The 15,487-nt window shown below is 39.5% G+C and overlaps 1 protein-coding gene across 1 annotated transcript in view; it reads left to right on the forward strand.

Annotated features, from left to right (window-relative positions):
* The first annotated feature begins 679 nt into the window (after positions 1-679).
* Positions 680-15,487, forward strand: part of TTC39C (tetratricopeptide repeat domain 39C) — a 39,840-nt gene continuing 25,032 nt past the window's right edge. Inside the window, exons 1-4 of the mRNA XM_063326726.1 lie at positions 680-1,030; positions 12,534-12,582; positions 14,108-14,236; positions 15,224-15,338. Of these exons, the coding sequence (XP_063182796.1) occupies positions 885-1,030; positions 12,534-12,582; positions 14,108-14,236; positions 15,224-15,338 (439 nt within the window). The 5' untranslated portion in view covers positions 680-884. The remainder of the gene's footprint in view (positions 1,031-12,533; positions 12,583-14,107; positions 14,237-15,223; positions 15,339-15,487) is intronic.

The following is a 15,487-nucleotide window of genomic DNA, read 5'->3' on the forward strand; positions in this document are numbered from 1 at the left end:
AGTGACCTTGGCCACTGACAAAAACACTTCAAAAAAAACCCAAAACAAACAAACAACAAAACACCACCACCAAAAAAAAAAACAAAACCCAAACCCACAAAAACCCAACACTTCTCCGAAAAAGGAAAGCCGCGTTATCAAAGGAGGACTTCATTACTTCACACCTGCCGCCCCAGGTCCCACATCCCACCCGTGAAAATCCCCGAGTGGGCTTTGCGAGAAGCCTCAAGGCTGTGGAAAGCCGAGGCCGCCCACCCGTGGCCGTGCGGGGGCAGAGACGCCACACCGAGGGGGAAAAAAAAACCTGAAGGAGGGAAAAAAAGACCTGAACCGGGGAAAAAAAATGAAGCAAGCTCCGCACACCGATTCCCTCCTAACCCGGCCATCGGCACCCGCCTCCCTCCCGCGGGGGCCCGCCGGGCCCTTCCCCGGTGCCAGGGGGATGGCATCCCCGAGCAGAGGTCGCTCAAGGGCGGCTCAGGGCGGCCGCCTCCTCGTCGGGGAAGGAAACCCAGCGCCACCCCCACACCCCACGGCCACAAAAGCCGCCCCGATACACGCGGCCGTTAACCGCCTCGCCGCCCGCCCCCCCGGCGCATGCGCGGCCCCCTCAGCGCCTGCGCCCTGAGGAGCGAGGCGGGCGCCGCCGCTTTTGGAGGGTTTGCGGGCGGGAGGCGGCTGCCGCGTCGCCGCAGCGCTGGGCGGGCGGGCAAGCGGGGGGAATACGGCCCGGCGGGCGGGTCACCGGGCGCCCGCGGCTCCTCACTGCGGGCACGCCGAGGCAGCACCGGGTAAGGGGCGGCGGGCGGGTAGATTAGATAGACAGATCGATAGATAGGTGGGTAGGGGCGAGCCGGCGGGGTCTTGCTGCCCTCCTCAGCGTCATGGCCGGCTCTGAGCAGCCGCCACCGCGGCGGGAGGACGGGGAAGCGCCGCTGCCCATCGAAGACGCGGAGCTGGCGCTGGCCGGCATCAACATGCTGCTGAACAACGGCTTCCGCGAGTCCGACCAGCTCTTCAAGAAATACAGGTAGCCCACCCACTCCCCACTCCGCTCCCCGGCCGCCCCTCCGCCGCCGACCGCCTTACCCTAGCCTGGCCCGGCCTCCGCGCACCTGCCCCTGTCACATACCTGCGCGGCCGCGCCGGCACCGCTCTCCCCTCGGGCGGCTCCCGCCGGGGTGGCGGCGGCGCAGGGCCCGGCGCCCTGGGCATGGCGGGGCTTAGGGTGGGTAGCCCGGCCCTGCGCGGCTGCTCGGGGCCGGGAGGATAGGCGCCCCCGCTTGCCGCCTCAGCCTGCGCTCTGGCGGGGAGGGGGAACGCGTGATTCGCCCTCCTGGCCCTGGGTGTGGATCCTGCGGGGTCTCCGCGGGGCTGGGCCCTGGGGAAGGCGTGGGGAAGGGCCGGGGGGGTGGGGGTCGGCGGGTCCCTCGTACCGTGGGCTGCGTGTCGCGAACGTGGGTGAGTAAAGACACGCGTGTGCCCCAAGGCGTTTCCTGGCGGGGGGGTGGTGGATGGGTGGGGGGGTAGGTTTGCTCCGGTGGTCGGATGTGGTCTTGATGCTGGTTTCAGCCTACAAAGGGGATGGCGACGGAAGGGCTTTGAACGTTGCTGCTGTGATTATCTTCAGGCTGCAAGATTATGTTCATAATCCCTGCATACATCATGTCTGGGTTTGTGCGTTAAGTAGTCATCCGGTAGGAATGGCATTAACACAACTGTGTAAGTCAGTCTTAAAGAATAGGTTGCCCATACCTGTCCTTGCTTTTTGTCTGAGGAGTAATGCGTTCCACACAAGCTCGAGCTGCTGTAATTGCACATACGTTCTAAATAATTAATATGCACTATACTGCTGTTGCCTGTATGATGAAAAATAGACTTTGATTGACTTAAAATAGTGCTTTGTAGCGATGGTGTACTTATGTACTTAAATCTTATTTACAGAAAGGATGTTCAGAAGTAGAGTGGGGGGAGTGAGACAAATGAGAAAAACTCCCCTTAGTAATAATGGAATAATAACTTCACTATGTACTTGCCACAGTCTAATATTAAACATGTCGTTCTGTCCTTAGCACATACTGCTCTGTTACATACACAATAGTGTTGTGCAGAACTAACTGGAGTATGGCAGGTGGCAAGTAAGGTCCCAGTTTGCATTCCTCACATGCATTACGTGCAGCTCACGTTCATAAGAATTTGCACCCTATGAGTTACTTATTTCTTGAGTTTGTTGGAGTTGTCAATTGTTCAAGGTATCTAAGGAACTTGTTGGTTTTGGTTGTTTGATTTTGTGTTGTGTATTTTTTTTTTTATGGCGCCAGTTAAGGAACACTTGATGAGGTTTCCTCTCCACTTTTTGTTGTGTTGTGCCATTGGCTTTCTCTCAGTAGTGCAAATCTGGAAGTAGTCTAGGAATTCTAAATGTGGGATGCTTCTTGTATAGTAGTGTTAGGGAGTAAAATTGTTAAGATTCCTATTTTCAAAATGCAGTTTAATCCTCCCTTGAAAAGGGTGAATAATGATATCTTCTTCAAATTGGTCTCTTGATTATCTAGAAGGTTTATCACTAAGGATTTCTTAAATGCAGAAACTTATCTTTTTTTCGAGGTGCGGGCGTTTCTCTGTGTTTGATTTTTATCAAGAAGTGCCTTTAAGTTCAGTGTATTGTTTGATCTTGGCCTTTAAACATTACCTGCAAGGAATAAATAGGAATTCCTTCATTAGATTTAGTGGTTTTATGATTCATAAATTGATAATCAGTGTCTTAGTTTTCAAATGACTGTTAAAATCTCCAGCCTCATCTACCTCATCCCAAAATTTGTAGCATGGTTCCTCTTGCTGTGAACTAATAGACCGTTATTGAATTGCAGATCAGCTCTGTGTTGAAACTTTGCATTAGACATAGGAGAGAAGATACAACAAAGTATGCTCAACTTCCTATAAATTTGGATTTTGGAGAAACATACAGTGAGGTCCACTTTTTTCTCCCAACAGTTTTTTGTTCTATACTTGTGTTGGATGTGTTCTTCCTACAAGGACTTAAGTAATGCTATTATATGTTTTTTTGCATACAGCTTTAAATATTTTTGTTGGTGCATGCTTGAAATTATGAAATAGAACTCATCCTAAATGGTAAGCCAAGTGAGCAGCTTTTGGGAGCTCTCCATAATTTAATATGGATGTTTGTAATTTGCGGTATTAGAGCTCAAAGACATCTGATGAAATGCAGCTTTTTGAACATGATGCAAGTATGAGTTGTCTGTATTTCAAGTGATGTTTCTTATAGAAAGTATTAATTCTAGGCTTCTGCCTATGCAGGTAGTTTAGCTCTGTTTCAGAAGCTTAGCATGAATCCTAGAAGTGAAGGGAGGAATGGAAATGTTTTTCTTGTGGAGACTGTTTAAGAACCTACAAGACTATTTGGAAACTCAATTGTTCAGTAAAACTTCAGTTGCATTAGCCACATCATTTAAACTAGTTAGACCTGTTTCTTAGAAGCTACTGGTTTTGCTTCTACTTTTTATTATTCTAATTTTTTCTTCGTTCGCCACCTGAAGGACCTTGTGAAAAATAAATTAATGCTGCTATCTTTATGGGTCAGTAGGCAGCCCTGGTGAGCCTAAAGACAGCTGTCATTCCAAAGCAATCTGGGTCTGTTTCTTTCTTGGCTGTTGCATTTCCGCATCTTCCAGAAAGCAGGCTGGTGATCCCTTAATGAGTTATATTTGAAAGCTGGTCATAATGCAGTTCTTCAGGAAACCAAGGTAGAAATGGCAGCTATGTTTCAGGTGTATAATGGCAACAGTAAAGTCTTCCCTTTGAAAGAGCAGTGGTACTTTGAGGTCATTGGCTATAAAACCATTGTTTCTGTGCTGGGAATGGGAGAATATTATTTTGTCTGTTGGTGTTTAGAGCTCATATATATCTATGACCCAGAGAAGTCAAATTAATGTGTGTGTTGTGTGTCAGATACAACGTGTCATTGGAACTGCATTGACTATCACTGTAAAGCAGTTGACGATTTGTCAGGTGTAGTTTGTGACTCGTTTTAAATTATATTTTAGGGTAGATACCAGGGTTTGAAATACCATCTACAAGTAGCATTGACATCTGCATATGCTTTTTTGTGAGTTTTTTTTTTTTTTTTAAGCAGTCCAGGTCCTCCACCTGCTAGCGGTGACAGTGGTCTGAACATGAATCCAATACCAATGGATATAATATTTTCATAAATCTCCAACAGACAGCACCACTGTCTTTAATGCTTGTAGCTGTGTCACATCCCCACAGTGCTAACTCATATTTGAAACTGCCAGGTATCAATCTTTCTATTCAGCTTGAACAGTGCTGACACCATCCCAGTTCTCATCAGTTTTGAGTACCTGTGAAAACTGCAAGAGACATGGAGGTTAACCAAGGACGTAGGCATTGGAGATGGAGCCCACAGTCAGCCTGTGGCATAGTGTCGTTTTAGTGAACCACCTTGATAATAGCAAGAAAGCCGGAATTGGGATGTTCTTTTTCTCCTTCTAGCTTTGTGGATTCCTAAACATTTAAGAAAAGAAGAAACTGTCAAAAGACCGTTTTTTTGCTGATTCTTCACTTCTTAAGAGCATTTGCAATTCAAAAATTATTTTAAAACTTCCTTCAGCTAAGAGGAGAGAAGACGGTGTCAAATAAAATCAGGAGCTTTTTAGCTGAATGTTGACTCACAACATAAACCATAAGACCAGGGATATTATCTTACAAAAAATCCAACAATCTTCCATTTCCTATGAGGGAAACATTTGACTGTTTGCGTCAATGACTCTTAACTTCTGAGAATGCTCGATAAAGTTTTCAACTTGCATCTGAATGAAAAGAGAAATAATACAAGATGTATAAGTAAAATGTATATAATAAGGTCATCTCCAAAGAAGAAAATGAAGACGATGTAGAGGAAATGTGATTCTAAGACAAAATGTGTGGCGCTGCTTAACATCTTTGTCGGTGACATGGACAGTGGGATTGCCGATGACAGCAAGTTATGTGGTATGGTCAACATGCTGGAGGGAAGAGATGCCATCCAGAGGGACCTTGACAGGCTTGAGAGGTGGGCCCATGCCAACCTCATGAGGTTCAACAAGGCCAAGTGCAAGCTCCTGCACCCGGGTTGGGGAAATCCCAATCACAAATACAGGCTGGATGGAGAATGGATTGAGAGCAGCCTTGAGGAGAGGGACTTGTGGGCGTTGGCTGATGAGCAGCTCAACATGACCCAGTACTCACAGCCCAGAAAGCCAACCATATCCTGGGCTGCATCAAAAGAAGCATGGCCAGCAGGTCAAGGGAGGTGATTCTGTCCCCTTACTTTGCTCTGGTGAGACCCCACCTGGAGTACTGTGTCCAGCTCTGGGGTCCCCAACAAAAGAAGGATATGGACCTGTTGGAGCGAATCCAGAGCACCTCTCCTATGAAGACAGGCTGAGAGAGCTGGAGTTGTTCAGCCTGGAGAAGAGAAGGCTCAGGGGAGACCTTATTGTGGCCTTCCAGTACTTAAAGGGGGCCTACAGGAAAGATGGGGGGGGACTTTTTATCAGGGAGTGGAGTGATAGGCTTGAGGGGTAATGGCTTCCAACCAAAAGAGGGTAGATTTAGATTAGATATTAGGAAAAAATTATTTACTGTGAGGGTGGTGAGACCCTGGTTGCCCAGAGAAGTTGTGGATGCCCCATCCCTGGAAGTGTTCAAGGCCAGGTTGGATGGAGCTTTGAGCAACAGCTTTGGTCTAGTGGGAGGTGTCCCTGCCCATGGCAGGGGGCTTGGAGCTAGGTGATCTTTAAGGTCCCTTCCAGCTCTAACCATTCTGTGATTTAAAGAACGGGGTCAGTGCAGGAAAACATGCTGTACAACCTGATAGGGGAAAGCAGAACATGGAGAAGAATGGAAAGTTGGCACAAATGGGAAAGTGAGGAAAAAAAAGCTTAGTATGGTTACTTTAAAAACTTAAAAGTTTTAAAGTCATGACATGTTACAATATATGTATTAACAGACATACAAACTTCAGCAATGGACTGGAAGTTACATTGTGGGTGGGTGTTTGAATCTAATATCACCGATTTAAAATGGTTTCTGTGGCTCAAAATACTTTTGTCCTACGTACAAGTTGAGACAAGGTGACTTTATGCCAACATTGATCAACAGATAGATTATGGGCAGTCTGAGTGCTGTTGAAATTCTTGTTTATGGAGCTCAGCAAAGGAACCTTAAGAACAAAAATTAAGTGATTTAGTAGATGTTTCTGTAGCTTCTGTAAAGATAAGGACAGCAGGGTGGGAACTGACGTAAGTCAGTTAGGAGAAGGATGATGGCATCTTGATTGGCAGTGTGAGAGTAAGTCATGAGTGCCCCGGTAGCGACCCTGTGTGCTTTAGTTTATTGCAGCACTAGGCAGGCAAGCAACTGCTAGATGGGTGTATAGAAAGGAGAGTGATGTACAAGGGAAGTGATTTTAGCAGCAATATTCTAAAAGTGCAATAAATGTGTACCTTAGTGAGGTAAGATTTCATTGTTCAAGGCTAGGCAGAGCAAGTTATAGTAATAGCAATGCATATAAAACCAGCATAAGTTTCCAGTTACATGGGTAGATTAGAAAAATCTTAAGTGTTCTGCAGTTTAAATCTTCAAGATCTGGGTACATAGAGATGATCACGTTGAGTATGACACATAGTTTTGTGGCCTTCATGACAGAGATGGGTGTTGTTGCCAAAAGAAGGGTAAAAAGGGTAGAAAGAGGTTGAGAGAGCCATTTGTCATACAGAGCAAAATCTGGTGGCTAGAAGTCCAAGGTAAAATGACAGAAAGCTCAACAAAAATCTGAGTTTATAACTCATAAGTCAGATTTGGTGGAGGTGGCAGAAGAGGTGTGACAGTAAGCAGATATTATTTTAACACTGAAGAAATTAACTCTCTGAAAGTTACAGATATTGTGAAGACTTCTCATGCTTGCTAGTACACCCATTCTTTCTTTGATCCACTATGTATAAATATATTTTTGTTTTGATAGACTTCAGGAGCTCAGAAATGTTAAGTTAAACAGTATCAGTTAAGTTGTCCTGGAAAGTAATCTTGGTCAGGTTAGTTGAACCTACAGTGGAAAAAGATTTTGAAAAAGTCCATAATTCTTGTGTATTAAGAGTGTGCAATTGGTCAGTTAGTACAAATCAGTTGATACAACTAGCTTGTCTCTCAGCTTTGTAACTACTTTTCAAAGTAAAGGTGCAACTTAAAACACTTATTGTAATTCCCAATGTTTTGATATTCTTGTGCATCTAAACTGAACAGCCTGAAGTTAGAACAAAACAATCCCCTCTTAATTTGCGGAAGGACAAAACATATTGGGCAAAACCTGTATGGGACAGGGACACAGAATTATTCTTTTTATATTCTTGAATTTCTCTTTTTGGTTGTGTATTTCTAGTGACAATAGAAGTGTACGCTAAGAGCTCATTTAACAATTAAAACAAACTTGGGCTGATTATGAAATGTAAACTAAACCTAGATGAGACATTTGCAGTTTTCAATATGCCTTAATACTGTAATGCTTTCATGACACTTATATTGCCTTACCTATTGGATGAGATGTGTACTTGTGTAAAGATCTGTCTTATGTTTGTAGTCTCACAAATAATTTTTAGAATATATTCTAGAATGATCTGTGATGGAATAATGACCAAAGGATTTGTATGTTGTTGCAGTAAATTCCTTACCTTTATATATAGGTTATTCATGTTTCTGCCTGTTTTAAAATATTCAGTAGCTGCTTCTATATTTACCTGTGAACTTACATTAATTCTTAATTTTTCATTGTGCTTTACTTTCACACTTTGGAAGAAAATAATTTGTTTTGTTTCAACTGGAGCATCACTGTCAGTATGATGATTGTAATTCTTAGTGGACTGTAGTTAAAGAAGCAGCGCCTAGAAAAGCGAGAGGAAATATTGGTGGGTTAATTATGTTACTTAAATTTAAACCTGAGCTAGGCTGTAGTAGCTTTAGAAGCTGATATACTATTGTGGAAATGGCTGTAGAAAAAAGAAAATACTGAGGAGTAATTGATTTTTCTTTTGATGTGCTTCAGTTGTGATTTATTTTATTTTTTTTAATAGTAAAATTGGGTGCTATTATTAAACCAAGGCTTAAAATTCCTGCATGTTATCATCATCTGTGAAAATGGGGCATGGTGAACACCTTTCTTCTGAAAGTGAATTAACATCTTAAAGACATGCTATGAAATTAGATTAATCAGTCAGGGTTCATTGGAAGAAGCAATGTTTCATATAACGCCAGCTTATGTACCTGGAAGAAAGGTCTACTTCAGTGCTCTTAAGTTTAGTTATACATACTATTTTTATTGATATGTACAACCTTTTACTGTGGTATCTTGTAGAAATGGTGTTAATAGCACAGTTTCTTATAATAAAGGTATCTTCTGAGTCCTAGTTTGATAGGTGAGGAGCAAACGGTATTTTAGAAAATATGTCTGGAGACTGAATTTTTCTTCATCTTTGACCTAATTAAAAGTCTTGAGACTAGTAGTGAGGACAACATGGGTAGTGCAGCGTCCCAGTGTTCATTTGTATTCAGTTTCATAACTCCTGTCAACATCAATATGGCCATTGGTTTCCTGTTAGTATTTTCTCAAGTGCCGCCTCATTTTTTTGTGTCTTAACAACTTTTTGGAATCTGTCAAAAGCTGTAAAATGATGTTTGATGCTGAAGGTCACTTACAAGGAGTTTGAGCCACGGGTTATTTTCATAGAATTGTGCTCTTCTCAGAAACTTAATGTCATTATTAGTCATGCCTTAGCATTTACTGGGACAGTAGTACTGCACCATTGCAAGCTTTTCTCCTAGGCCTCGAGGAAAAGATAACCCTAAACTGCTGAAGAATTTATCAGTCAATGTAGTATTTCACAAAGATTGAGTGCTAAACACGGTTGTTGTTTAAAATGGATTTTAAACACTGAAATTACTGTAACAAACGATCTTCCATAAAGCTGCAACTATACTCTCTACCCAGTGACTATGTAGGAATGTGGTAGAAGTGTTCCTTATTTTGTTTAGTGATGACACAAACTCTGTGTGAGGAGCTCCTGCAGTAAAGTTTTCATGTTTTGATTGCCAAACCCCATGGTCTCACCAGAAGTATCTCCCAGACGTAGTATAATATTATGCATCATGTTTTCTTGCTTCAGGGTCCTTATGTGCTACAGCCCATATGTGCTGTAATGACAATGCTTTTTATAGCCTGAGTGACTGGAACTTAAAAAGGACCAATCTGCAACATTTTAACTCGTGTATTACAGCTAGTGATCATCTTGGAGTAGAATGATATGGTTCTTGAGTTTTTGTCTCGTCTTTAATCATGGTGGAAGAATTGTAAACAGTGAGCTGTGAGTGTCAGAGTACAAGTGGGGAAGCAGTTTTGAAAGATGAATATTTATTTGGGGGAAAAAACCTCTCAGTTTTACTTGTACAAATATATGTTAAAATACTTACAGATTTTCATTGCTTGTAGTAAGCGTTTCAATATCTTTGTGATCTTCAAGAGCGATTGGCTCTCAACTGGAACTAGCTGCCTCATTTTTTAACATAGTATTAAAATTTACCAAAAAGAAATACAAAAGCTTTTAAAATGTATATTTAAATGTCAATACCTTCATGCATATACATGTACACTCTTAAGAACAGGTTCTTAGTCCTGAAGAGAAAAGAAACCCAAATTTTACAAAATGTTCAAGTAGTATGCCCAAATTAGTGTATATATTGAACTGCGGAAAGAGCATATATATGCTGTTTGATTCTCATCTGTGTTCCTGTTTATTCAGTTTTAGTGGTTTCACTCCCAAACATGGCCATTATTCAAGTTGCTCTATGTGAAAATATTGTTAACCATAGACAGGGAATCAGTTTGCCTCAAAAGCTGATGTATTTCTTTTCCTTTTTTTTTTTTTTTTTTTTAAAAATCTTCAGTAGCTGTTTCTGCAACATGAGGATCTTTTTTATAAATTCATAGAAAATTTAAAATAGTCTAGAACTTAAAATGTTTTCATATGCAATGCTTTTACTATTTATTCTAAAATTCCACAGTATTTAATTCGTCTTTATGTTTTGCTGATAAAACTCGTATCTTTCCTGGCAATTTGTAAGGAATGCCTGGATCCTACTGAGAGCTAAATGCATACGTTACTAAGCTTATTTGATTTGCTTATGCATGTTTCAGAGGGGAAAAAAACACTTCAAAATCTTGGTCGTCTTGTGCAAAGTTTCAGTAAGAGTGTAATACTTAATCAGTTTTACAAGTAAATTTTTTACAGCGGTTCAGATGGTCAAATTTTAGTTATTTCATTGAAATAATTTCTTTGGATCCATTCCTGGTAGTGAAGTAAAATTTTCAGTGTGGATGGAAACTTAATATTCAGGAAGTGTGTTTCAAGAATCTTATTGAAAAATGCAAACCTAATTGACTATATCTTATGTCATGCGTTTCTTTTTTTCTGGTTATATTCAAAGACTGTTGTGGTTGACTTTTTTTAATTCAGTCTGATAAACAATCTTTCTCTGACAATTCTGTGTTCTGAATGGACTTCAGTATGCAAGACTGATTATCTAAAAATGCCTGCCTGCCTTGCCTCCCCAGAACTGCTTTCTCTCTGTGTAGGTAGAGCTAAGAAACCTCAAAAACGAAACATTTGATTTATTTTTCAGCTTTCTTGAAAGTATGATGCAAGTGCAACTTCGTACATAAGGGCATAAATGTAAAAATTCCTTGTGCTGATTTGTTCTGCAGTTTTTGATGCGTTGGGTGTTGATAATGCAGTACGTGTGACCTTGAAACGTATGGTGGAGGTTATGTGCTGTGGAGCAGGGTGATAAGACTGGCTGCCGAATGGGTCCCGCGCGCCTTGGGGGTTGAAAAGTGGATTATGAGAGAGCCATGTGCCCTCTGCAGCAAGAGTTAATGCTGCAAGTGCCAGCTGCAGCAAGTACAGCCCATGTAGCTGATTTCTGCTGCTCTGTGTAAAGCAGCTGTTGGTAGAGAACAGTCCAGGTACCCAATAGCAGAGGCATTTACTGTCAGCTGTTCTTGCTGGCCTGCCAACAAAGGGGAAAATACCTAACCTATTTTTCCTTTTAAAAAAATAGTGATAAAATGTGATAAGTTATGCTGATCTTATGTTTCTGTGTGTATCGAGAGTTGAGAGACGTATATAAAACGTGAAGGTTTTTCTGTTCAAACTTGCTTTGCATATCTTCCCTGCTTTTCTTTCTTTTTCTTCTGGTTCATGTCCTTGCTTTTAGATATTTATGCTAAATCAAAAATTGAAAAGGGAGAGAGGGGAATATTGATGACTACCTTTTAAAAAAAAATATATATATCTTGTACCATCATACAGTTTTACTATTGGAAATTTGTGTTGTAATAAACAATATACTATTTTCTCCATGTTTTTCAAGTTCTTGTCCTATTTTAAAACTCTACTTTATTATGATGATTGCCGAATTAAGTAGGAAACAGCATAAGTACTGTACTGTAGCAATACACGTACCTATAGCATAAATGTTAACTTCTTTTTAAGTCCGGAAAGTCAGTGTCTGTATATAGTTTTTTCTTCTGGAGTGCTATATATATTTTTATCCTTACTCCAGTAGTGATATTTTTACATGGATTGCTGAACAATGTGGATCAGTGGTATTGCTGAGATCTTGAAATTGGTTTTTTAATTATTATTTTTTTAAATGCTCTGTGTGTGATATTACTGGAGCCTCGTGGTCTGCGTGACTGCAATAGTCCTGAAGCTTGAAACCTGTCCCATGCATTACCAAGATTTTGGCTGCCTACTTTTTTTGATCTAGCAATTGGTTTCACCCTCTCGGAATATCCCTGTAAACAGAATAGGTGAAACATCTTCAAACTATTCCACATAGTGCAGTAAGATATGTATTCTGATCTTGGAACAAAGCAGCTGTAAAATCATAAACCTTGTAAGAACTTTGTATTTCCAACACCTTATGTTATGCGGCACATGCATTTTTCTGAAATCTGGGTAGATTAACTTAAATTCATAGGAACAAGGAGAAGTGGGAATCTCTTAATAGAATCGGTTAACACTTGTCTGCTAAGTCAAAATTGTAGTGATGGATCATAAAGAGTACAATTAGTGGATTTTTAATTTTCTGAAGCTCTTAATTATTTTTTTTTACCCGCACTGAAAGCGTTTTGATGGCAGTGGTTTCTCTTAAAAAATATCTGCAGCTTAATGCTTGAATAAAAAATTTTTAAAAGATATATTCAAGTCCTAGTAAAAATGATGAAGTTTTTGGCTTTCCATTTCTGTTATATCTTGCAGAATGATAGAACGTTTGTTTGTAACTTGATACAAAGCCCCCAAGATTTATTTACAGATGCATAAGTTAAAATCAAGAAATGCAATATTGATTTGCACACAGGAAATATGTGCAAATATAGTAACTACATTTTGTTTTCTTTACAGAAACCATAGCCCACTAATGAGCTTTGGAGCCAGTTTTGTCAGTTTTTTGGTGAGTAGATGGGAGTAGAGAGTATACATCTCTTCTCTCGTGGTTGATATTTGTATGTGCACATGTGTGTTCATAACAGTGGATGCTCTAATTTGTTTCTTTTTATGAGACTTAATTTTTTCAAAGTTTTAGATTAAATGTAGCTAGAAAACAAGTCATGTTATATAAAACTTGTTTACTCATGTGGTTTAAATAGAAAGTAAAGGTTCTGTGATTCAGCTTCTCAAATGTATGAAATATTTACATGTTCCATTAAAAGAGCCATAATAAAACCCTCTCTTAAATGAGCAGTAGAGGTATTATAAAATAATACTCATAAATGCCATTTTCCTAATAGTTGTTGCTCTTAAAAATTTCTTCATACTTCTGGGTGAAAGTTGTTAATTCAATGCGTTCACATTGCTTCCGTTCTGAATATATGAGAACTGAGAATATTGACGGACGAAAGAGTCGTAATGAGAAAGTTAGGTCTGTTAAATGTTTTTCTTCTTTTTTTTTTTTTAATGTATTAAAAATGATAATATCCTATATAAAAATTGAGCAGGTGTATTAGAAAATGTTTGGATCTTGTTTTTTAGACTGTCCTTATTCTGACTTTGCTGCTTGATCTTAGATTGCACCAGAATTTATCTATGGTAATACTCTTTTTAAAGACAGTTTATTACAATATGCCAGAAATAGCTAAGTTGTAAATGAAATTAATTTGAATTCTCTCTAGGGTCTGTAGACTATGCAATATGGAAAAATATATTGGTTAGGAAACTTCTGGGGCATATGCTTGCTTTTAAGTCAATGGAGAGGAGAAAGAAAAGAGGGAGAATCTCTCAGGCTGGCTTATTTGAATTGATGCACTGAACCAGTGTAACATCACAGTGCAGCATCAGTGGGTCTTGAAAATATCTTGCTTAGCTACTGTTCTAAACATAGCAGCAGCACTTTGTGTGCCTGTGTCATTCAGAGCTTTCGTTTAATAAAGCATCAAGAAGTTACTTGTCCTGAAATTCTTTCTAAATTGGTTCAGCAGTAGTTGGAGTTGGATGCATTTTTTTTCCTCTTCCTACATATGTAGGAATTGTAGTTATTATTTTGAAAAAATCAGTGCTGTTACTTGTTACTGACTTTAGTGGCCTGTTATTTACATGGCTGAATTATACAAAAAGCAGCATCTGCACAGATGCAAATAATGCCTTACATAACAATAATTGAAAATTAATTTATATAAATTTTTCTTCTGCGAATGTAATGTGACAGTGCATTCAGTTTGACTGCCTATGAAGCTTTGTTAAGACGAGGAGATAAGACTTAGTATGTTCCAATTTGATGGTAAAGCACTCTCAAATCTCTAGTTTGATGTTTTGGTGTAGTATGTGTGCTGATCCCTGTGTGTATTGATACAGAATACGATGAAAAAAAGTAAGTCTTATTGTCAAGTTTTTATGAAAACTTTTACTCTCCTGTAGCTTTTGTAGAAATAAAAATATTTGTGATTTTTTTTAATCATTCAAATCTGTTTGTTTTTTGGTAGAATGCCATGATGACATTTGAAGAAGAGAAAATGCAGCTGGCATGTGATGACTTAAAGGCTACAGAAAAACTTTGTGAAAGTGAAGAAGCTGGAGTTATAGAAACGATCAAGAATAAAATTAAAAAGAATGTAAGAACATTATTTATAAAATGTGGAATTGCATATTGAATAAATATTTCTGGAAACTTCCTTTCTGTCCTCTTTGTATTTTGAAAACATTATTTTTGATACGTGAAAAGCAGTTGAAATTAATAATAAATTTAGAAAGTAAGTCAAATATTTTCTTGGTTTTCCTAAGTATCATAAAATTCTCAGAGTCAGGTAATTCATATTCTAAAGCAGCGGGTTGTGCTCATGTTAGTAATTATTTTCTTAGCACCTCAAATCAGTGACCTACTAAAATAATTTCATGGAGCTTGTAGCCTGTCTAATTGAGGCTAACTTAAATTCATACGTGCTCTAGTAATGTTCAAAAGCTGAGAGATCGAGGCTGTGTGGTGCTGTGTGCCAGGCATGTTCCTAGGGAATTTTTCTTCCGTTTTTAGATTTTCTCATTCTAAATAATGAAGGAAGAATAAAGCATGCAGATTGAGAACTAGTTAAAGTAGTAGTATAGAAACATCGAGTGGCCTGCCTAGTGTGATACAGCAGATCTACAGCAGAAAAAGAAGCCATTTCTCTTCAATATTTAGTTTTCTTTATAGAAAGGATTGAACCAGACATTCTTAACTCTCTGCTCTTGAGGCCCTGTATTTTCCTTGCCACTTGTCATATACCTCTTTCTGTGCTCTTCCATCTAACATTTTTTAGTTGCATGTCTGATATATTTAGTAATAATTAAATGAAATTTAACTCTGTTCTGAGCATTTGTAGAATTTTAAGGAAAATAGTCGATGGCATATAGGTAAGGTTTTCCTGTTTATTAAGTAGGAGCTTGCTTGATGAACTGTCAAAGCACTTTTAGCATAGTTTTGCACTTCAAATGCTGAGTCGAGTTAGTAGCAATACTACCACCTCTAGTTAATTTTGGATTTTTTATTTGTCGTGTCTAGACCAGTGTTCTGTATTATCTTTGTTAATGTTTTTCTATGCTCTGTGTTTGTATATTCCACACAGGTTGATGGACGAAAATCTACTCTCTCCATGATAGATCGTCTACAAAGACAAATAATTGTAGCAGACTGTCAAGTCTACTTGGCTGTGCTCTCATTTGTAAAGCAAGAGTTATCAGGTGTGCTGTGGCGTTAATATTTAGATATATTTTTGAATAATATCTTTTTAATAAAGCTTGGTCATAAAGCGGCAATATGACCATCAGTAAAGATTATTGTTTTGTAGGAAGGAGCACAGTTCACTTGAAACATTCCAAGATTGGTACAC

This window comes from Chroicocephalus ridibundus, chromosome 2, assembly GCF_963924245.1.
Source record: "Chroicocephalus ridibundus chromosome 2, bChrRid1.1, whole genome shotgun sequence".
NCBI lineage: Eukaryota > Metazoa > Chordata > Aves > Charadriiformes > Laridae > Chroicocephalus > Chroicocephalus ridibundus.